This window comes from Salvia miltiorrhiza, chromosome 6 (assembly GCF_028751815.1).
Source record: "Salvia miltiorrhiza cultivar Shanhuang (shh) chromosome 6, IMPLAD_Smil_shh, whole genome shotgun sequence".
In the NCBI taxonomy this organism is placed as follows: Eukaryota; Viridiplantae; Streptophyta; class Magnoliopsida; order Lamiales; family Lamiaceae; genus Salvia; species Salvia miltiorrhiza.
In genome coordinates, this window is record NC_080392.1 from 17213888 (window position 1) to 17233566 (window position 19679).

A 19679-nucleotide genomic window follows, 5' to 3' on the forward strand; every position below is an offset into this window, starting at 1 on the left:
CACAAATAGTTCCAACCTCTAGAATAATCAATTTGAATGGCAGTAATTACCGCCAAAAGTTCAGCTTCAAAAGCATATCCGAAACCCCCTTTAATATGAAAACAACCCTTGACAGAACAAAATTTATCCCTAAAAACACCTCCTGCAGCAATTTGCCCGGGCGCTCCAGAGGCCGACCCATCCGTATTAACCTTAATCCAGTTATTGTTCGGAGGGCACCAATAAACATTAACAAAAGTTGGAGGAGGAGCCGCCCGAGACCTAGCACCAATATTACGAAGAATTAACAAATCTGAGCAGGTGTACTCATGGATCCAAGACGTTTAAAATTGCTTTCCAATTCCAGGAAAGAGGTTTTAACGTAAGCAAGAATACTCTTCGGGTTAAACGACTTATCTTCAAAAATGCACTTATTTTGGTGAGTCCAAATTACCCACAACAAAGTAATAAGACCAGCCTTCCAAAAACAATCAACTTGAGAGCTAAAAGCTTTATTCCAAGCAAAAACTAAGAAGCTATGAATGTCCGGAGCCTCCATATCCATAGATTGGTCAAACCAACCAAAAAAATCCCGCCAAACTTGTTTAATCTGTTTACACGTCCAAAAAATATGGTCCAGGGACTCATTATCATCGAAGCAGAAAACGCAGTGATTAGGCATTATGAGACCATGCCGAATGAGCCTATCAAACGTCGGCATCCTATTATGTAAGATACACCAGCAAACCAACAACCGCCGAAGAGGAATATTACTCTCCCAAATCCACTTACCCCAACTCACTCGAGGAAAACGATGGCAATGATGGGAAAAGCCAAGGCAGAGGTGACATTTCCATGCAACAAAGGCTTCCAATATCGAGCATCCTCAGCATCTCCAATAGGCAGAAGAAGAATATCACAAATCCAGAAAATTATCCAAAAGAGACTGAGTAAAGTGCCAGACTCCCTCAAAATAAAAATCCGCAACAGAGTTGGTCAAGAAGTCATGCATGTAACCCGAAACTTCGCATTTCTCCACAATCTTGTACCCCAGCCAATCATCAGTCCATAAATTGATGAACTCGCCCTTGCCAATAAAACAATAAGAATCTCCCTTACTAAAGGCATAATTTCACTTCGAAGTTCGATCCAAACAGAGGAGGGAGTGACCACCGCTTTAGGCAAACCAAAAGCTTTAAGATATCTAGCTCTCATAATGTCAAAACCGAAGTCTTGACCTTTGATAACACCCAAGCCCTTTTCATGAGAAAGCTCTTATTCATAGTAGAGAAAGAGCGGATACCAAGACCACCTTCCTCCTTAGTAGCACACATCCTTGGCCAAGCTACAGTACACGCCTGCCGCTTATCAGCATCCCCAGACCAAATGAAATTTCTGCACTTCGAATCTAACTCTTTTAGAAGCGACTTCGGCCATCTGTAAATCATCATTGAATGAGTGAGGGAACTTTGGATAACCGAAGTGACAAGACAGACCCTCCCAGCCATGGAAAGATGTTGTCCCCGCCATTTAGCGAAATTCTGAATTATCCGATCATGAATCTGCCTGAGATAAGACGCACGGACACGTCGAATGAAAAGCGGAACTCCAAGATAATAAAAGGGGAGAGAGCCTTTCTGAAAATTGACCACCCTTTCAATAGCTCGACGCAAACGAGTAGAAACTTTATCATAGAAGAAAACGTTGGATTTTTCAGGGCTATAAATTTGGCCTGAAATTCCCCCATAGAAATCCAAAATTTTCTTAATGGTTTTCGCGTTTTCCACTGAGGCACGACAAAAAACTAAAATGTCGTCTGCATAAAGAAGATGAGTGGGGAAAAGACGACCCCGAACCATCTTCATAGGCGTTAAATGCCCAGACTTCACACAATCGTGAAAAAGAATACTCAGCACATCTTCCGCAATTCCAAACAATATCGGAGAGAGCGGATCTCCTTGTCTCACCCCTCGAGAGCAAGCAAAATACCCATGAGTAGCACCATTATATCTAATGGAAAGTCTAGCCGAACGAAGCATAATATCAATCCAGGAGATAAACTGCTGAGCAAAACCACCAACTTTCAAAACAACCAAAAGAAAATCCCATCTGAGAGTGTCAAAAGCCTTTTTAATGTCAATCTTGCACGCCATATTTTGACCACCAGAAGTCCGTTTCATACAATTAATCCCCTCCGAACCAAGCATGATGCAGTCATGTATAGAACGACCACTAATAAAACCAAACTGGTTCTTCGTCACATACTTCGCAGCCACCGTACTAAGGCGAGTGGCTAAGATCTTAGGAATGATCTTATAGAAGAAATTAGACAGAACAATCGGACGAAGATCCGAAACCGAATGAACCACCTCATTTTTTGGCAAAAGCACCATAACACTAGCATTGCAGCAAGTGGGAAGATAGGATTTGCGAAAAAAAGTTAGAACGGCACACCAGATATCAGCCTTGATCACAGTCCAACAAGTATGAAAAAACTTCCCAGAGAAGCCATCTGGACCAGGAGAGCTACTTGCCTCCATACCAAACACCACAGCCGTGATCTCGTCCTCATTTGGAACCCTAGTAAGGATCCCATTATGAAAATCATCCACACCAGGTCAATAATCCCCTCAATAGCAGCCATCTCCAAATCATCGTGCTGCTCTTCCTGAAAAAGAGTAGAGAAGTAATCCACAATATGTTGGCTAATAATATTCTGATCATAAACCACACTATCATCAATAGTGAGATGAGAAATTAAATGCGGCTTCTGCTTATATTTTAACATCGTGTGGAAAAATTTAGTATTGTGATCTCCATCCTTAAGCCAATTCACTCTGCTTTTCTGCTCCAACAAACTGCTCTTCCTCGAAAGAGCAACATTAATCTGAGCCTCAATCTCCACTTCCTACTTATGTAGTAGTACAAGTTCTCATGAATAAAACTAACTCTTATCGTGAATAAATGTAATACTTTACAAATATTAGATTTTATTGTAACAATAATTACTTTTTGTTACGATAATGATTTCTTGACTAAATAGTTAAGAATATAAGTATTAATGAGTGAAAATAATTAAAAGTAAAAATTATTATGAATAAAAATAAATATTATGAAGAAATGTAAACTTTCAAATCGATAGCATAATATGCGAGCAGTCACACCCAATAATTTGTCATAATTTATATATAGTATAAATGACAATATAAAATATTTCCGGTCGAATTTTGACGGATTATATGCTAGCGTTGAAATATTAGACAAAGTACAAAACGAAGAGCCTCCACTAAAATAGATAAATAAAAATTGAGTGAATATAGCGAATGAGAGTTCACCGACAAATAAATGGTTCGCTAAAAAAAAGAAAAAAGAAAAAAGAAAATAAATACTAAGTCGTTAGCGTTTTCTAACTGAAGAGAGACAAGCTTCCACTGTAAGCCGTCTTACTTAAAATAGGGTTTTCTAATGTAACACTGCCTTCATTTCTCTCTCTAGGGTTTTAAGCAAGCACGCTCGTGCCCTCTCCAATTTCTCTCGTTTACCTGCCAAAGAATCAAGCATGACTCAATCCCAGGAGGAGTTATTGGCCCACCATCTTGAGCAACAGAAAATTGATGTAACCTCTCTCTCTGTCTCTCTCTAATACATGGCCGCATAAATAGAAGCCACGGCTTGTTTTCATGGGTTTTCAGTATTATCTTTAGATTTGGTATTTCTTTTCTTGAAGAAACTGCTTTGAGCTAAGTAAATAAAAAGTTGTAGACGGGCTTGTGAGTTATGAGGAAACTTATGTGTTATTTCAATATTCCAGTTCCTCTTCGATCTAGGGTTTTTGTGGTTTTGATGGTTTAAAATTAATACAAATTGAATGTGTATGAACGAAGCAATTAACTGTTGTAGAGTATTTTGTCTGTGGTACCGGGGACATGCTTTATTACTGTTTCAGTGGGGATTGTGTTTGGGAAATGATCAAAGAAGTATATATCTCTGTACATTTTTATTTAAGCGATTTCCTGTATAGTAAGCCAGTAAAAGTGTATGGAACAAATGCGAGTAATTGCTTGATATTTGAAGTTTGAATTTCAATCTGGCACCGCTATTAGTATCGAACTCCACATTTCCTGTCATCTAAAGTGTATGTTACGGCATTTTCTCAGCTCCACATCTCAATGATTACAGCATTTTTTCAGCTCCACATCTCAATGATTACAGCATTTTCTCAGCTCCACATCTCAATGATTTTTTTTTTCTTTTCTTAAAAAATACTGTGTTCTGCTATAGTACCAAATGGAGCCTTATCGGAGTTCATGGCTTATTTGATTTTGAAGTTATTTATAAAAAAGGAATATGGAGTCTACATTTCCAATTTGTGTTGATTGCGAGATTGGAGCAACAAGATGAGAAGCGTGGAAAAGTAAATTTTATTGCATTCTTTGTCTAAAACAACTGTTGTCATTCGTAGGCATTAAGATTGTGTGTCAGAACTCAGAAGACTTAATGAAACAGTACTAAGCATCTCTTACGTGTTATATATGTAGTTTGAATTCTCCTACTTGTTCCTTGAATGCTTGATGCCACACATCCAATTCCATGTTCAAGAATTGCTGGAATATGAATATCTGATTTTGGAATAGCAGCTAGTGTAAATGTAATTGATTTTGATTTGAGGTTTGGAGACTTTTGTGTGGACATGACATTGGGGACTTGTGTAGATATAGATGGGGGTGTTTATCTTCATGGTGGATTTCTACTTAAAGGCTCCCAACAATATTGACATTAAGACCATTAACTTGTATATGATGACCACATCTGTCCTGTAGATATGGATGACAGACAATTAATTTAGTTATTTGTACGTACATGATGACCATGCTGCATGAAAAAAATAAAAATATAAACTCATGTTCTATTACTTGGTTGCTTATTATTCAATTTTGCTTGCAGAACGACGAGCCTATAATTGAAGATGAAGAAGATGATGATGATGACGACGAAGAAGATGAAGATGATGCTGAAGGTATGTGTCCACCATGAGTCTAAATGGATTCATCATTTCCTCGTTTTTCACCGAAGCTTGTCATCTCTTTGATTATATGGTGCTAGATAGTAATTGAAGATTTAGGATATCTCTGCTCTCAGGTTCTTGATTATGCAATTTTTTTGGGAAAATCATACTCCCTCCGTCCATGAAAGAACTTCCTAGGAGGGAGTGGCATGGGTTTTAAGAAAAAATATTGTTGAGTGTATTGAGAGTGGATAAAAGGTAGTTGAGTGTATTGTGAAAAGTGAAAAGTGAAAAGTAAGAGGATTATAAGTGGTGGGGTATAGTCCAAAAATAGGTAGGAAGTTCTTTTGTGGACGTCCCAAAAAGGAAAGATATGAAGTTCTTTCGTGGACGGAGGTAGTATTTGTTATGTTCTTAGGATAGATCTAGGTAGAGAAATACCTAATTGGTTCTTTTTTGTTATCTAAGATTCGATACCTTTACGTGAGTTTGAGTCGTTTTGCCTTCAATTCAAACTCTACTTTTTTCTTGACAAATGTTGGATAACATGCACTTTCGAGTTTCAGTTTGATGATTGACCTATTGATTTAGTTTCAGCTTCAATTTTATGGTCAATAACTTGTAGGCACGAGCAATTGAGATAGTCTATCAGTTAAAATGGATGTTTTAAAGTGGGTCGGAAAATGAAAATTCTTATAGCATCATGAATTCAACCCAGAGCAATTAAGATAATGCTATCAGTTGAAATGGATGTATTAAAGTGGGTCAGAAAATGAAATTTCTTATAGCATCTCGAATTCAACCCAGACCAATTTGTGCTTGTTTCTCTTGCTATGACTTTCACAACATGGGTTTCCCTTATTGATATTTTTGCGGCGATGTGCTGTTGTTTTCAGCTTAGTTAGGCTTTCCTGTGCTTTGTCGTTTTTGTTTAACGAGCTCTTTTCGAGCCTCGGGCCCTTAGTCTACTTTCTTGTTTCTTCAAGGGTTTTTTCTTTTTTATTTCTTTTATATTAAACCTCAATTTCATCATCTTGCTAGGACAAGAAGATGCCAGTGGTAGGTCAAAGCAGAGTCGTAGTGAGAAGAAGAGTCGCAAGGCGATGCTAAAGCTGGGAATGAAGCCAATCCCGGGGGTCAGCCGAGTCACTGTGAAGAAGAGCAAGAATGTTAGTAATTATTCCCTTATTTCTTATTGTCATGCCCCCTTCACTGTTATTTATCAGCAACTTGGATGTGGCATCATTGACCCTTCAATATTGTGGCCCGGTGTTTCAGATCCTATTCGTCATCTCAAAACCAGACGTCTTCAAGAGCCCGAACTCAGATACTTATGTCATTTTTGGTGAGGCGAAAATTGAGGATTTGAGCTCACAATTGCAGACTCAGGCTGCAGAGCAGTTCAAGGCTCCCAACATCAGTCAAGCTGCACCAAAGGCGGAGCCAGCAACCGTAATTCAAGATGATGAAGATGTAGATGAGACGGGCGTTGAACCCAAGGACATCGAGCTGGTGATGACACAAGCTGGGGTTTCGAGGGCTAGGGCCGTCAAAGCTCTCAGGGATGCAGATGGAGATATCGTCACCGCCATTATGGAGCTCACAAACTAGACCGCACTGTCATGCTTAGATATATTTCCTAGTTGAGGGCCGCCATTTTCTTACGACCCTTGGATATCGAATCTTTGTGGTCTAGCGATGTGCTTCATTTTAAGTTTTCTGTGTGTTCTAATACAAACTACTGGAATTGTGATAACTATGTTCTCAATTTTGCATCTGTTTTATGCATTCATCCTTTAGCCCAAAAGTAATATGATGAAATTCTTCACATCCTATGTATTTTCATTATTTTGGTTTCATCCATGAAAAGCAGCTCTACCCTGTTGCAGGTTTCTTAGGTGGGTTATTTCTAATAAATTCAATTATCCTATATGAATTCATGGGAAATCGCCTAGGTGTAATAAGCTGAATAGCATTTTGGTCAAGCTTGGGTTGTTTAACTAATAGGTTTCACTAAATAAGCTTGAAAACCATTGTGATAAAACTTGGTTCATTAAACTAATAGGTTTCACTAAATGAGCTTAAACGATTTATAATCTGAGTCAAAATTTGAATAGTTCACGGGTAGCTTTTATAGCTATAGCCTGCATATTAAGTGTAAGCACGTTTTGGCAGAAGACATAAGATAAGCAAGTAGACCCAGAGTAGTTAAACAAATTCTCCAGCCAAAAAGTAGCATTGCAAGTGTACTTATTCGTTCAAACACTAGGACTAGGAGAGGACCATTAACAAACAGAAACGATTCACTGAAATTGAAAGGCCTTAGCTTAGCTAACGAAACAAGACGGCAACAAGAAAGACCAACGGCTCCGTGTTGGTTCAGCCGCTCTTGTGCTTTGCTCCGCTCCTTGCTGACTAGTGCGCGGGCTCCTTGTGGTCTTCCTGCTAGTGACGGGGTGGCGGCAAACAGGGCAGGAGCTGTTTTGTTCGAGCCACGGCATGATGCAGTCGGAGTGGTAGAGATGTTTGCATGGAAGCTTCCTCACTTGAGAGCCCAGCTCGAATCTGTCTTTGCAGATGGCACAGGTGGAAGCCTCACGAATGTGTGCCTTTGAGATCTTGACTGTTGGTGGGGCATGGATGGAAGAAACACGCTTCACGCCACCCACATTCTGTCGCCTGATCTCTGCCACGCCCTCACTGCTGGACATTCTGATCGTCACATCTCCGTTGTGAACAAAGACTGAACACGAGCCCGAGCCCCTCGTTGAGATGTTGGTGGTGATTTCGCAATTGAATCCTGAAAGTCTCCATCTTTGACTCGGCATCCTCTCTCTTTTTCAGAGTTTAAACAATTCTGCATCACAAAACTGGAGATTGCTTCATATAATACATCTTGTGAGAAAGAGAAGCAACAATTCATAAGCAGCATAAGAATCCAATTTTTGACCAAGAAAATACAAGATGGATCTCAAGTGATACAAGCTCAAAGGATCACATATCATTCAAACATGGGTTGATTGCCTATAAATACACCAACAATACCCAAATTTTGATGTTAAACTACCATTATTTTCTTGGTCAAAAAATACTCCAACTTCTAGTTTTTGGAATTTAGCACAAACTAGAAATCTACTCATTTTTAATCCTAAGTGAAAGCTGAAAATTAGTTACGTGACAATTCAAATGTTATGACTGCTCCGTACCAACACTTTGCCAGTTTTGGCAAACAGATTGACCAGTTCTAACATGCAGATTCAAAGAGAGTTTTGATTTCTAAATTGCCACAACTGCGGCTAGAATTCTAAATTGGGCGAATTTAAAAAATTAAAAGTTTATCAACTTTTTGATCAAGACAATAGTATTGATTAAAAACCTGAATTTGAGTATACTTGATATATTATAGGCAATTAATTGATGAAGCATTAAAAGATTGTATTTGTGAAAAGTGATGATATTCAAATATCATAATGATCCTCGTTTGATCAAACAACCAACCTCAAAAGATCATATATTACATACAGGATTTTGATAATAACATATCAAGATCATAATCGTAACCAATAAAATTGAGAAAATCTAACAATGCAGAAAAAAAAAACAAGTCACAATCGATCAAATACACCACACAGAATAACTTTCGACAAAACACAAGAATGAGAATTGATGATAAAATGATCGATTTTATCAACAGAAAAAGATCCCCCAAACATAAAGCACAAATTTCATGTCCTTGCATGGGATGGGGATAACAAGAATTCATGATAGCAGCACTGAATCTGATGCATTAATACACCCACCGTAAAAAGTTGATAACTTCGATTGAACACCAAGCGATGAGATGAACTCCGATTCAAATTATATTAGTATCGACTCTTTATTTATTTGTTTGGTAAATCATCTCTTTAATTAACAAATAGAGTAATAAAAAGATGGGTTAATTAATTACCTCTAAAATCCCAACCTTTTCACTACTTTGCAATTAAGTTCCAACTTTTCGTTTTGTAGCAAATTACATCCCAATTTATTGTGGTGACCAGACAAATAATATGGCTCGTTTCAAAACTCCCAAATTAGTAAGCAGACCAAACTATAAATCAATAGTTGTATGCGAATTTTTCGTCATTTATTTCCAGATTTAATTGAGTATGTTAGTTGATTTTTCCATTGCAACTTAATTTTATTCTTTGAATTTGATTTACTCACATATTTACTATGATAGAAAATTTTCTCCAGATAGGATAGAATATTTTTTTGGACAACCCTTTTTTACTCATTTTCTCTGCAATGTTAGATAATATTATCCTAAGATAGGGGTGTGAAAATATTTTCCAACATTTTCTCATATTTCATTTTTAGTAAACATATGATAAAATAAGAAGAAAAGGATAATATTTCTCACATTTCTTTATCCATCCTTTTCCATTGAAAATTTTATAATCAAAATAAACGCTAAAGACAAGTCGTTAATTGCTTTCTTCATAAAGCAAGTTTGCCGGAAAGCAAGCGCACCCAATGAAAACGTAGACAAATTCTCCTAATTGAAAGGCCAAATGGTAAAATGGGTATTTTGATATTAAAAAAACTGCTTATGATCATTAATTTTCATAGGAAAAGCAAGGTACAAAGTCTGCAGCCAAATGTAACACATTATATTATTGTCTGCAAGTGATCTTATTCATTCAAACACTATGATCACAAATAAATACTAGACAGCAAGATTCATTAGTAAAATGGAAGACCTTAATATTGAATAGGCCAACTGGAGTAGTGAGCACGGTGGTTGTGGTGGCTAGCTTCCCCACCTCTTTCACGGCGGCGGCTACCGGAACGAGACGAGCCAAACGGCCACGAGAAAGACCAACGCCGCCGTGTTTCTTGCTCGTCTCTCCTGCTTTGCTCCCCGCCATTGATTATCTGCTGGCGGCACACGGGGCAGGAGCTGCGCTGCTGCAGCCATGGCACGATGCAGTCGGAGTGGTACAGATGCTTGCACGGAAGCTTCCTCACTCGAGAGCCCAGCTCGAATCTTTCTTTGCACACAGCACAGGTGGAATCTGCACGAACGTGCCTCCTAGAGATCTTGACGGTTGGCAGGGCGTCGATGGAGGATCTTGAAGCCGGCTGAGGGATGCGCTGGCGGCTGTCGCTGGTGACGTGCTCGAAGAACTCCTCCACACCGGGTCCGATGAAGTAGTCCCCCCCATTCTGTCGCCTGAATCCCAGAGTCTCGTTTAGGAACTCCACAAGGCCGCCGCTGCCAGGCATTCTGGCCGGCATGTCCCCGCTGAAAATGAGGAATGAGTTCCACGAATCGGCATTCTGATCGGATACGACAGCCCTGTGCCGCCTGAGGAAACTGGTGGCTGCCTCCATGAACCTCGGCTCTTGGATGTGTTCCTCGTCTGCCATGCTCGTTGCATCCTCGAGCTCTTGGATGAAACTTCCTCTGCAGTCGGGGCACTCTGCGTCTCTCCCTCGGAGACTGACGCTTGCCCTACAACTATAGCACCAATGAGTGCCCCTTTCACTCGGCATCCCTTCTCTCTACATCCACCACCAAAAGATATCTAATTCTGTATCACAAAAGTAGAGATTGGTTCAAACGGAGACATACAATACAAGTTGTGAAAAAAGAGAATCAATAAGTCTCCAATTTTTGACCAAGAAAATGCAATAACAAAGGCCAAACAATCTCTCTCAATCAACATACATTCTCCTTGTTTGAGATGAGAGATGGAGGCAGAAATAACAAAATAAATCACAATTTTCTCATTGAAAGATCAAAAAAAAAATGTCGATATTGATCTACATAACAAAAGATCATGCGACCAAGCTCAAGACATCACATAATTAGGAAACTGAGAACATTTCAAGATCATAATGGTAATCAAATTCCTTCTAGACAGAGACAGAAATAACAAAATTGAACAGCTTAAAAGATTATATTTGTGAAAGCTAGCAATGATGAAACAAAGGAGTAACAGTTCACAATCAATCAAATTCATAAAACGAGAAAGTATCATTCAACCATAAAGAAAAAATTGGCAACTAAGCCCTAGCACATTATAACAATCACCACACAAAATCAACCTCCAAAAACAAAAGAATGCGAATTGATGAAACCAAGGCTATAATCCCATATTTTTCATTAGAAAAAGACCCCCTAAAAAGCTCAAATTTCCTGGCATTTTATGCCAATAACGAAGATGCAAATACCATTTCTCGCAACAGAAATCAACAAGCCATCATAGCAGCACCGAATTTGATGCATTGACGCCACTACCTCCACCAAAAGGAAATAAAAAAAGAATGAAAAAGCAGAAAAAAGCAAAGATAGAAAATGGGAGGAGATAAGCTAGAAAGTGGGTAACTTTGATTGAAGAGATAGAAACGACAAGATGAGGAAATTCAGAGATGGAGCTAGTATATACATGTAAAGTTAACTCCGCATTATGCCTATGGAAATTCGAATCTACACAAAGTGTGTGTGAGCTTGTGGAGAGAGAAGACAGCAATCATACACCAACGCAATTAACAGTAGTAGTTGAAAATGGGGAAGCCATTATTAAAACTTAGAGAGAGAGAGAGTGGGTGCAGCCTGTCCTAATCCGCCAATGTTTGGGGAAGAAAGATGTACTCTCATTAAAGCCCGTTCTCTTTGGGCCGAACACTAATGGCCGATTGATGATCCTATTATTCTAAGTGCTCGTTTGGTTCAAGTAAAGGAATGAAAAGAGAATGAAATTAAATAAATGAGTAGAATGGTAACAATAATCATTATTTTTATTAAGTGTTTGATTTAATAATAGAAATGAATCATTAGGGATTCTCTTTTTTTTGTTTCCCCTATATTTTGAGGGATAACAAATTGGGTGATTAAGTTACCCTCAAGTAAGGGTAACGATTATCTCATTACTCAAATCACACAACAAGTAATGGATTCAATTACTTGATTCACTCTTCAACCTCTAAAAACACTCAACCAAACATGGGCTAAACCTTTAAATGTATGTTCTCTTTAGTTGTAAATTTATCATGACAAAATGAAGGATAAAGAAAATTTCACACTTTAAATTCTTTTTTTCTTTTTCCTCATTTCATACAAAATAGAATTTAACTCTTACTCAATCCTCCTTTTCACTACAAAGGAGAGATAATATTATCACATCAAAAATAGAAGGATAAATAATATTATCCCTCATTTGAAGTAAAAAGGAAGAATAAATAAGGGTCAAATTCTATTTTGTAGGAAATGAGGGAAAAGAAAAGAAGGATTTAAAGGGTGAAATTTTGTTTATCCCTCGTTTACCGATGATAAATTTACAACTAAAGAGAACGCACCCTAAGAGGGTGTTTGGTGAACGTTATTTTAAAGAATTTATAAGTTTCAAGGGTTTATAATATACTCCCCCCCGTTTACGAAAGAGCTTCCTAAGAAAGATTGATACAAATGTTAAGAAAAAGTGGAAAAAATTGTTGAGTGTATTAGAAAGGGTTAATTGCATCAAAATACCTAACATTTTTTCAAAATTTGGTTTTTTGACAATCTTTTTAATCGTAGCAAAAATTTCAACGACCTTTCAATTTATTGCAATGTCCGTCCGGGAAAAATTTCCAGCCAAATTAAATATGAGTTGGCAGTCGAAATGCCAACGTGGCATCAGAAATGCCAAATCACACCCCCTCCCCCTCCCACGTCGCCCTCTCTCTCTCTCTCTCTCTCTTCCCCCCTCCTCCTCCCACGTCACCTTCTCTCTCTCTCTCTTCTCCATCCCCTTCCCAATTCCCCCTTAATTCCCCTTAATTCCCCCGGATCTCATCCCCCACCATGGCTACGATCATCTCCCCATCCTCCCCCGACGACATCCCCATCGCCACGCTAGCCTCCCCCCGCCGTGCTGGAGCCCCGAGGAGACCGTCGCCCTCATCGACGCCTACAAGGACAAGTGGTACTCCCTCCGCCGCGGCAACCTCCGCGGCAACCACTAGCAGGAGGTCGCCGACGACGTGGCGTCGCGGTGCCCCGCCCTCCCGCCCAAGACCTCCGTCCAGTGCCGCCACAAGATGGAGAAGCTCCGCAAGCGGTACCGCGCCGAGATCCAGCAGCGGCGCCCGCCGATCCGCCTACTCCTGGGCCCACTTCCACAACATGCACTCCATGGAGAAGGGCTCCGACCCACCCTCCCGCCCTCCTCCTCCTCCTCCGACGAAGACGAAGACACCAAGACCAACATCGTCAAGCGCATCAACGATCTCTACAACCGCCACACCAACGGATCCGGATCCACATCCACGCCCGGGGTTAACATCAAGATGCCCGGAGCAGCATCCGCCAACCCTAACCCTAACCCTAGAATTATTCCCCCCAATTCGAGCTCCGGTAGTAAGTCGGTGGTGGAAGCGATCCAGGCGCTGGGAGAAGGATTCATGAGAATGGAGAAGATGAAGATGGAGATGGCGCAACAGATCGAGGAGATGCGGATGGAGATGGAGGAAGTGAGAGATAGAGTGAGAACCGACATGGAAAGGGGGAACTGGGAAGGGGGATGGAGAAGAGAGAGAGAGAAGGTGACGTGGGAGGAGGAGGGGGGAAGAGAGAGAGAGAGAGAGAGAGAGAGAGAGAGAGAGAGAGAGAGAGAGAGAGGGCGACGTGGGGGGTGACTTGGGAGGGGGAGGGGGTGTGATTTGGCATTTCTGATGCCACATTGGCATTCCGACTGCCAACTCATATTTAATTTTGCCGGAAATTTTTCCCGGACGGACATTGAAATAAATTGAAAGCTCGTTGAAATTTTTGCTACAATTAAAAAGATTGTCAAAAAACCAAATTTTGGAAAAAGGTAAGGTATTTTGATGCAATTAACCCTATTAGAAATGATGAAAAAGTGTTTTAATTAATTTTGAGAGTAGTGAAAAGGTGAAAAGTAAGAGTAATGAGATATTTATAAATAGTGGGGTATAATTCAAAAATAGGTAGAAAGTTCTTTTATGGACGTCCCAAAAAGAAAAAATAGAAAATTCTTTCGTGTACGGAGGGAGTATTTTAAAAATTTATAAGACATAGTTTTTTAAGAATTTATCAATTATTGACGTGTCTGAATAATTGATCTTATAAGTTAAAGAGATAATTTTTTATTAGAGAAAAAAAATATTTGTTAGAAACTTCTTCAGAAAGAGGATGGCTGGACGTGGGCCGCAGAAAGTAATGAAATTCACTCCTCGAAGTCAGCTTATTTGGAGATCGAAAAGAAAGCAATTCAAGAAAAATATCTGGTGCAAGTTCGCTCCATGCAAGGCAAGGTCATTTTGTTGGAAACTTCTTCAAAATAGAATTCCAACACGACAAAATCTATTGAAAAAAGGTATGCATATTGAGTCTGGGTCAATTGTTATAGTTGGTTTGAAATTTATTATGTCCGACATGATACTCTGTCTTGTCACCTTTTGCAACATTTGGGAATTGCAAGGAAGAAAAGTTCAGTGGAATGGTTGGAAAGCTCTATGGATTTGTGTTATATGGAACTTATGGATTCATCGAAATGCGATAGTATTCAAGAACTCGTCAAGCTGCTATGAGGACCTCATCGAGATGATTAAAGTGAAGTTTTGGTTTTGGGTATCAAATCTATTTCCTAGTGTTGTTATAGTTTTGTAATCCATCTTATTGCCTTAAGTTGTTGTAATTTGGCTGTTGTTATCCTCAGTGTAACTCTGTATCTAGCTTTTGGGTTGCACTCCTCGTGCGTGAATAAAATTTCGAGAATTTTGTTGCTAGCCAAAGATAACACATTACGATCTTTCATGATTGCATGACTGCATAATTTTTATTTTTTCTTTTGAGGAGGAAAGGAAGCTATTATATTAAATCAAGTTGAGCAATATCTTTGAGCTCAGACGGAAAATCGGACTTCCAGATTATTACACCACCAAAAAATGAGCCGCTTTATTAGCTTCCGTACAAACATGACAAACATCAAGAACAATCAACTCCCTTGCTCAAACAAACGTTTCATATGAATCATCACACAGAGAATCCATACCGCTAGTTTTCTCACAAAGAACATGAACCACAAGAAAATAATCAGTAAAAATAACCAGCGGACCCAAGTCATTTTCCAAGCAAAATCCGATACCCAACATAATTGCATGCAACTCTCCCATCAAAGTAGTCTCAGTATGGCCAATACGTCTCGCCACTGCCGCAAGCACACGCCCGTTGTGATCACGAATAATGATACCCAACATAATTGAATGACTACATAATTTTAATACCCTTTTTGTTCATAAAAAATTATCACATTGTGGACGGCACATGTTTTAATAAAATGTGAGTTGAGTTGTTAGTGGAATACACCCACCGTGCAAATGCGAGTGAGGTTGTGTGAATCCTAATACTATAAATAAAAATGATATATAATTTTTTTTATAGACGAACCACAAAGAAAATTGTGGCAAATTTTTCGTGGACAGATGAAGTATTAACTACTCCCTCCGTCCCTGAAATAAGTTCCTCTTTTTCCATTTTGGGACGTCCCCCAAATAAGTTCCTCTTTCTTTCTTTCTATTTTTGGACAACTACCCCACCACTAATAATACTTTATTTATTCTTACTTTTCACTTTTTCACCACTCCCAATACTAATTATAACACTTTTTCACCTTTTCACCACTCCCAATATTAATTATAACATATTTTTCTCCACTATCAATACACTTTACTATTTTTTCCTTAAAACCCGTGCCGTCCCCAAAGAGGAACTTATTTTGGGGACGGAGGGAGTATAAATTAACTATAAAGTGCAATAAATCAAAAAACAGTGATCAAGTAATTATTAAAATAATTTAGATCTTCTAACATTTTAAGAAACAAAATTAATAATAACATCTTTAAGATCAAGTTTTTTCCATACCTCATTTACATGAAAATACTAGAATAGTAGAACGTAAAATATGATTTTATCAATTTTAATTTTGAAATTCTCTATGCTGAGACTACAATAGCTAGTACAGTCAACAATATTTTATATGTAAGAAAAATACTAAGAAAAGAATCTAAAATTTTAATAAAGTCAAGAATTAAAGTAGAACGGGAGAGAGCATAATGAGTGATAAAGATAGCAGAGTGTGAGATGGGAGAGCAGAACGTGAGAAGCAAGTGTAGTCGCTAGTAGAGTTCTTTATTTTTTATAGGTTTTGAATTAATAAATAATTGGAGAAGATCTAATAAGAATGGACTAATAAGAATGAATCTGTAATATTAGATTTTCAAATTCTGTGATTGATATTTACCTGGGTTCGACAGTAAAATTTTTATCAATTAATTAAATACTGTTATTCAATCATTACAAGTAACTTATGTAACACTATATACTGACTTATGCATTATTCTCATTTCTCATGAAAAATAGCATTTTCACTACAACCTAACCCCGTAAATAATATAGGAGTTTATGTTTTGGCTAATGCCCTATTTAAAAAATTTGGGAGTTCTAAGCCTTTGCCCTTTTGCTATATAGAAGGGGCGTCCCCGGAGATAAGGTTCAGCTTCTTTTCACGGCGAGATCCCAACGACCACAAGCAAGACCAACGCTTCATCTGTATTGCTTGATCATCTCCACTTTGTTGTGTGGAGTTGTGAGTTAACATGTGGCGACAAATAGGGCAGGAATTGCGTCGTTGCAGCCATGGCACGATGCAGTCGGAGTGGTACAAATGCTTGCACGGAAGCTCCCTGCACGTCTGAGACCCCTCCTCCAATCTTTCTGTGCAAACGGCACAGATGATATCTGCACTTGAGTTTGTCAGATGCTTTCTCGAGGAGAAATAAGGAATCATTATTGATAGAAAAAAAAAAACCTTTGTCGGTGGAAATCGTGACAGATGGCAATGCATCTATGGAGGATTTTGAAGCTGGTTTAGAGGCGCGCTGGCATTGGGTATGCAGCACTTCTACACCAGCTCTGAAGAAGAACCAGTCACCACCATTGCGAGGGATTCTAATTCTCAATTTCAGATCTCCATTCATAATGTGCTTTGAGCCTCTCCAATAAATGCTACTGTATAAGTTGCCGCCAACCTCCATAAACGTGAATTCTGTCTTCATGCTTCTAATAACAAAATTCATCAACAAATCCAACTTACCAAGATTGTATATGATTGCTCAACCTAATCATGCATTCTGAGAAAAGCAAAATATTTTTAATTATTGAATTTTTGTCTAAATTGTTATGTAAAAGCCCCTTGTCGTTAAATCGAATAATCGAAAAGTTATGTTCTAAAAATCTTTAACTCGAAATCTAAAAATACAGCGTCTATGACTATCACATTTCAAGATCATAACATTTCGAATGAGAGATAAGAGCTAGAAATAACAAAATTGATCAAGATAACAATGTTGCAAAAAGAAAGGAGAAACAATCAAATTAGCTTTTGCAAAACACAAGAATTAATATTGCGAATTGATGAAACGGAATGCTAAAATTATCTAACAGAAGAATTCATTTGGGCACATCTCCATTGCCGCCAATACCCAAAATACGCCCACGTACCTAATGGAAAAGAAAAAGTAGGGAGAAAGCGAAGAAAGAATTAAATGGGAAATTAGCTTTGATTGAGGAGATATAAACGACAATAACAGAAATTTGCTAATAAAGGGACGTAGAGTTTTGTTCCAAAACTAAGGGATAAGAGGGTTGAACCGTTTCTTCTGCCTTCCTTTTCAAGTTAACATCCACCATGGTTGGTTACTCCTTTTTGTCATGTCACCGATATTTACGCATTTTATTCAACTCAAATTTTCTCCCCTATAATATTTCCCAATTTTTTTTGAGGGGATAATATTTCCCCAAATTTAAACAATTCATATTCTCACTTTTATTTTCTTTTTGAGAAAATGATCAATATTATTATATACCAATTATGTTTATATATTTAGAATATCTATATTCATATTTGACTTGAATAAAATCTAATTTTAGTATTATATAATTGATTATTTATATATAAAATATACTATTATTTAAAAGTATTAAAATAAATTGCAAAACAAAGAAAAAATTAAATTCAAAACAAATACAAACATTCGGATTCAAAATAAATATGATATCATTTCGATCTTTTAAAAGATGAAATTTGGATTAAAAAAAGGAAAAGAAGGAAGAAACGCTCATATTTTGGCAGGAAAAAGGAAAATAATTTTATTAAAAAAGATCGGAAAGAGTCCACTAGCAACCCTTTCCTATTTTCTCACGTTTAAGTTTAGGCCACGTTTATCAATAACCTATATTAATTCAATATTTTAATGTCCCCAAGTGGATATCAAGCGGTGCGAACTCCTGTCTACAAACAATGAGGTCCAGGGTTCAAATCCCACTTGATGAGGAGTAAGGATCTTACCAGCGCATAAACCTTGAAGAAAACATAAGTTCATAGTAACCCTTGAAATATGGGACTAATAATGCAAGGATAGGAGAACGAACAATGATTGACAATCCACTTGTGCGGACGCCTACGCGGACGAATAATGTGCTCACCCTTCACCAAAGAACAATATCTTATGAAGCCTACAAGCGAAGATGAAGTCAGCACATATAAGCGAAGAAGGAAGTCGGCGTAGATAGAATGTTCACGCCATCCTGGTAAAGCTGCAAGTTAGTTAGTAAAGAATATTCCTCCGATAATGACCTAGGCACGTACTCTAGCATGTGGAGTACGTGAATTAGAGTAAAAAGTCTAATGTACCCTTTGCCCTTATAAATTCATATAAATACTCATTGTAACCTTCTTCATAGGAAAAGTTTGACACGAAATAGAGTTTTTGAGTTCTCTGTAAGTTTTCTCTTTTATTCTCCGACTACACAGGTGATTTCTGACGTCTTTAATATCACTTTAGATTAGGTGTTGCTGCGAGGCATCACCAACTGGCGCCGTCTGTGGGAAAATCTGGGCTAAGGCGTGAGTTTGGGGTATTTTTTAGGCGTTATTCTTCATAATTTCCATGGGTTTGCATGTTCTAGCATGAATCTGGGCGAAGGGTGGGGTTTCAGACTAGATCTTTGAGTGTGCTCCTGAATCTGATCGTTCTGATCAAGTTATGCGAAAAATAGTAGGACAATTACATGATTCTCTTAGCCGATGGGTGAGATTTGCATGATTCTGGATATGTTTCTGCGCTACATCTTATATCTTTGTTGTTCTTCATCTAGAGATTTTGTTTTGATTTCTGGGAATTTTTTTGATTTTTTGGCTGCTCTGCATGAAAAAATGATAGTTAATGTGTTGTATATCATGCGATTTGAGGAAACTCATACGATTTTTGAAGTGATCTTGGGATTCGGGCGATTTTGAATTTTTCTCGGGTTTTGTGTTGCCTTGTTTTTAGTTGTTATCACTGGTGACTTTCGTCTATTTTTGCCGATCTATGCGTTTTAGTCGTTCTAATCACGGGAACAATCGTATTTTGCTCATGTGGTTAAGTTTACTACTGTGCACATTATGCTTGCTCTTGTGGCTCATTTTACTTGGGAACTTAAGCAAATGGATGTGACAACTGCATTCCTTCATGGTGAACTTGAAAACAATATTTATATGCATCAGCCTGAGGGTTTTGTTGATAAAACTTTCCCTAATCATATGTGATTGCTTAAGAAATTCCTTTATGGCCTGAAACAGTCTCCTAGGCAGTGGAACATAAA

General features: G+C 38.2%; 4 protein-coding genes and 1 long non-coding RNA gene across 11 annotated transcripts; 2 read left to right on the top strand and 3 right to left on the bottom strand.

Annotated features, from left to right (window-relative positions):
* Nucleotides 1–3267: 3267 nt before the first annotated feature.
* LOC130990248 (nascent polypeptide-associated complex subunit alpha-like protein) lies at nucleotides 3268–6812 on the top strand. The gene is made up of 4 exons (XM_057914478.1): nucleotides 3268–3595; nucleotides 4924–4996; nucleotides 6026–6153; nucleotides 6263–6812. Exons 1-4 carry the CDS (start codon nucleotides 3539–3541, stop codon nucleotides 6593–6595), a joined length of 591 nt encoding a protein of 196 aa, XP_057770461.1. The 5' UTR covers nucleotides 3268–3538; the 3' UTR covers nucleotides 6596–6812.
* A 377-nt stretch (nucleotides 6813–7189) lies between these two features.
* LOC130990249 (uncharacterized) lies at nucleotides 7190–8922 on the bottom strand. Its single transcript, XR_009090876.1, has 2 exons — nucleotides 8785–8922; nucleotides 7190–7841 (listed from the first exon to the last, which is right to left on the bottom strand). It is a non-coding gene; the product is annotated as an uncharacterized LOC130990249 (long non-coding RNA).
* A 630-nt stretch (nucleotides 8923–9552) lies between these two features.
* LOC130990251 (probable E3 ubiquitin-protein ligase RHC1A) lies at nucleotides 9553–11678 on the bottom strand. Of its 4 annotated transcripts, XM_057914479.1 has the most exons (3): nucleotides 11419–11647; nucleotides 11204–11266; nucleotides 9553–10560 (listed from the first exon to the last, which is right to left on the bottom strand). In XM_057914479.1, exon 3 carries the CDS (start codon nucleotides 10520–10522, stop codon nucleotides 9728–9730), a length of 795 nt encoding a protein of 264 aa, XP_057770462.1. In that variant the 5' UTR covers nucleotides 10523–10560; nucleotides 11204–11266; nucleotides 11419–11647; the 3' UTR covers nucleotides 9553–9727. The 4 variants fall into 4 exon arrangements, with proteins under 4 accessions (XP_057770462.1, XP_057770463.1, XP_057770465.1 ...); XM_057914480.1 differs by lacking the exon at nucleotides 11204–11266 and having other exon boundaries at nucleotides 11419–11678; XM_057914482.1 differs by lacking the exon at nucleotides 11204–11266 and having other exon boundaries at nucleotides 11509–11647.
* A 1373-nt stretch (nucleotides 11679–13051) lies between these two features.
* On the top strand, nucleotides 13052–14535 carry LOC130990586 (uncharacterized). The gene is made up of 2 exons (XM_057914808.1): nucleotides 13052–13555; nucleotides 14455–14535. The coding sequence occupies exons 1-2, from the start codon at nucleotides 13052–13054 to the stop codon at nucleotides 14533–14535; spliced, it is 585 nt and encodes a 194-aa protein (XP_057770791.1).
* A 1758-nt stretch (nucleotides 14536–16293) lies between these two features.
* Nucleotides 16294–17647, bottom strand: LOC130990252 (E3 ubiquitin-protein ligase RING1-like). Of its 4 annotated transcripts, none has more exons than XM_057914484.1 (3): nucleotides 17535–17647; nucleotides 16843–17093; nucleotides 16294–16772 (listed from the first exon to the last, which is right to left on the bottom strand). In XM_057914484.1, exons 2-3 carry the CDS (start codon nucleotides 17087–17089, stop codon nucleotides 16495–16497), a joined length of 525 nt encoding a protein of 174 aa, XP_057770467.1. In that variant the 5' UTR covers nucleotides 17090–17093; nucleotides 17535–17647; the 3' UTR covers nucleotides 16294–16494. The 4 variants fall into 4 exon arrangements, with proteins under 4 accessions (XP_057770467.1, XP_057770469.1, XP_057770468.1 ...); XM_057914486.1 differs by having other exon boundaries at nucleotides 16843–17090; nucleotides 17535–17642; XM_057914485.1 differs by having other exon boundaries at nucleotides 17476–17607.
* Nucleotides 17648–19679: the final 2032 nt, after the last annotated feature.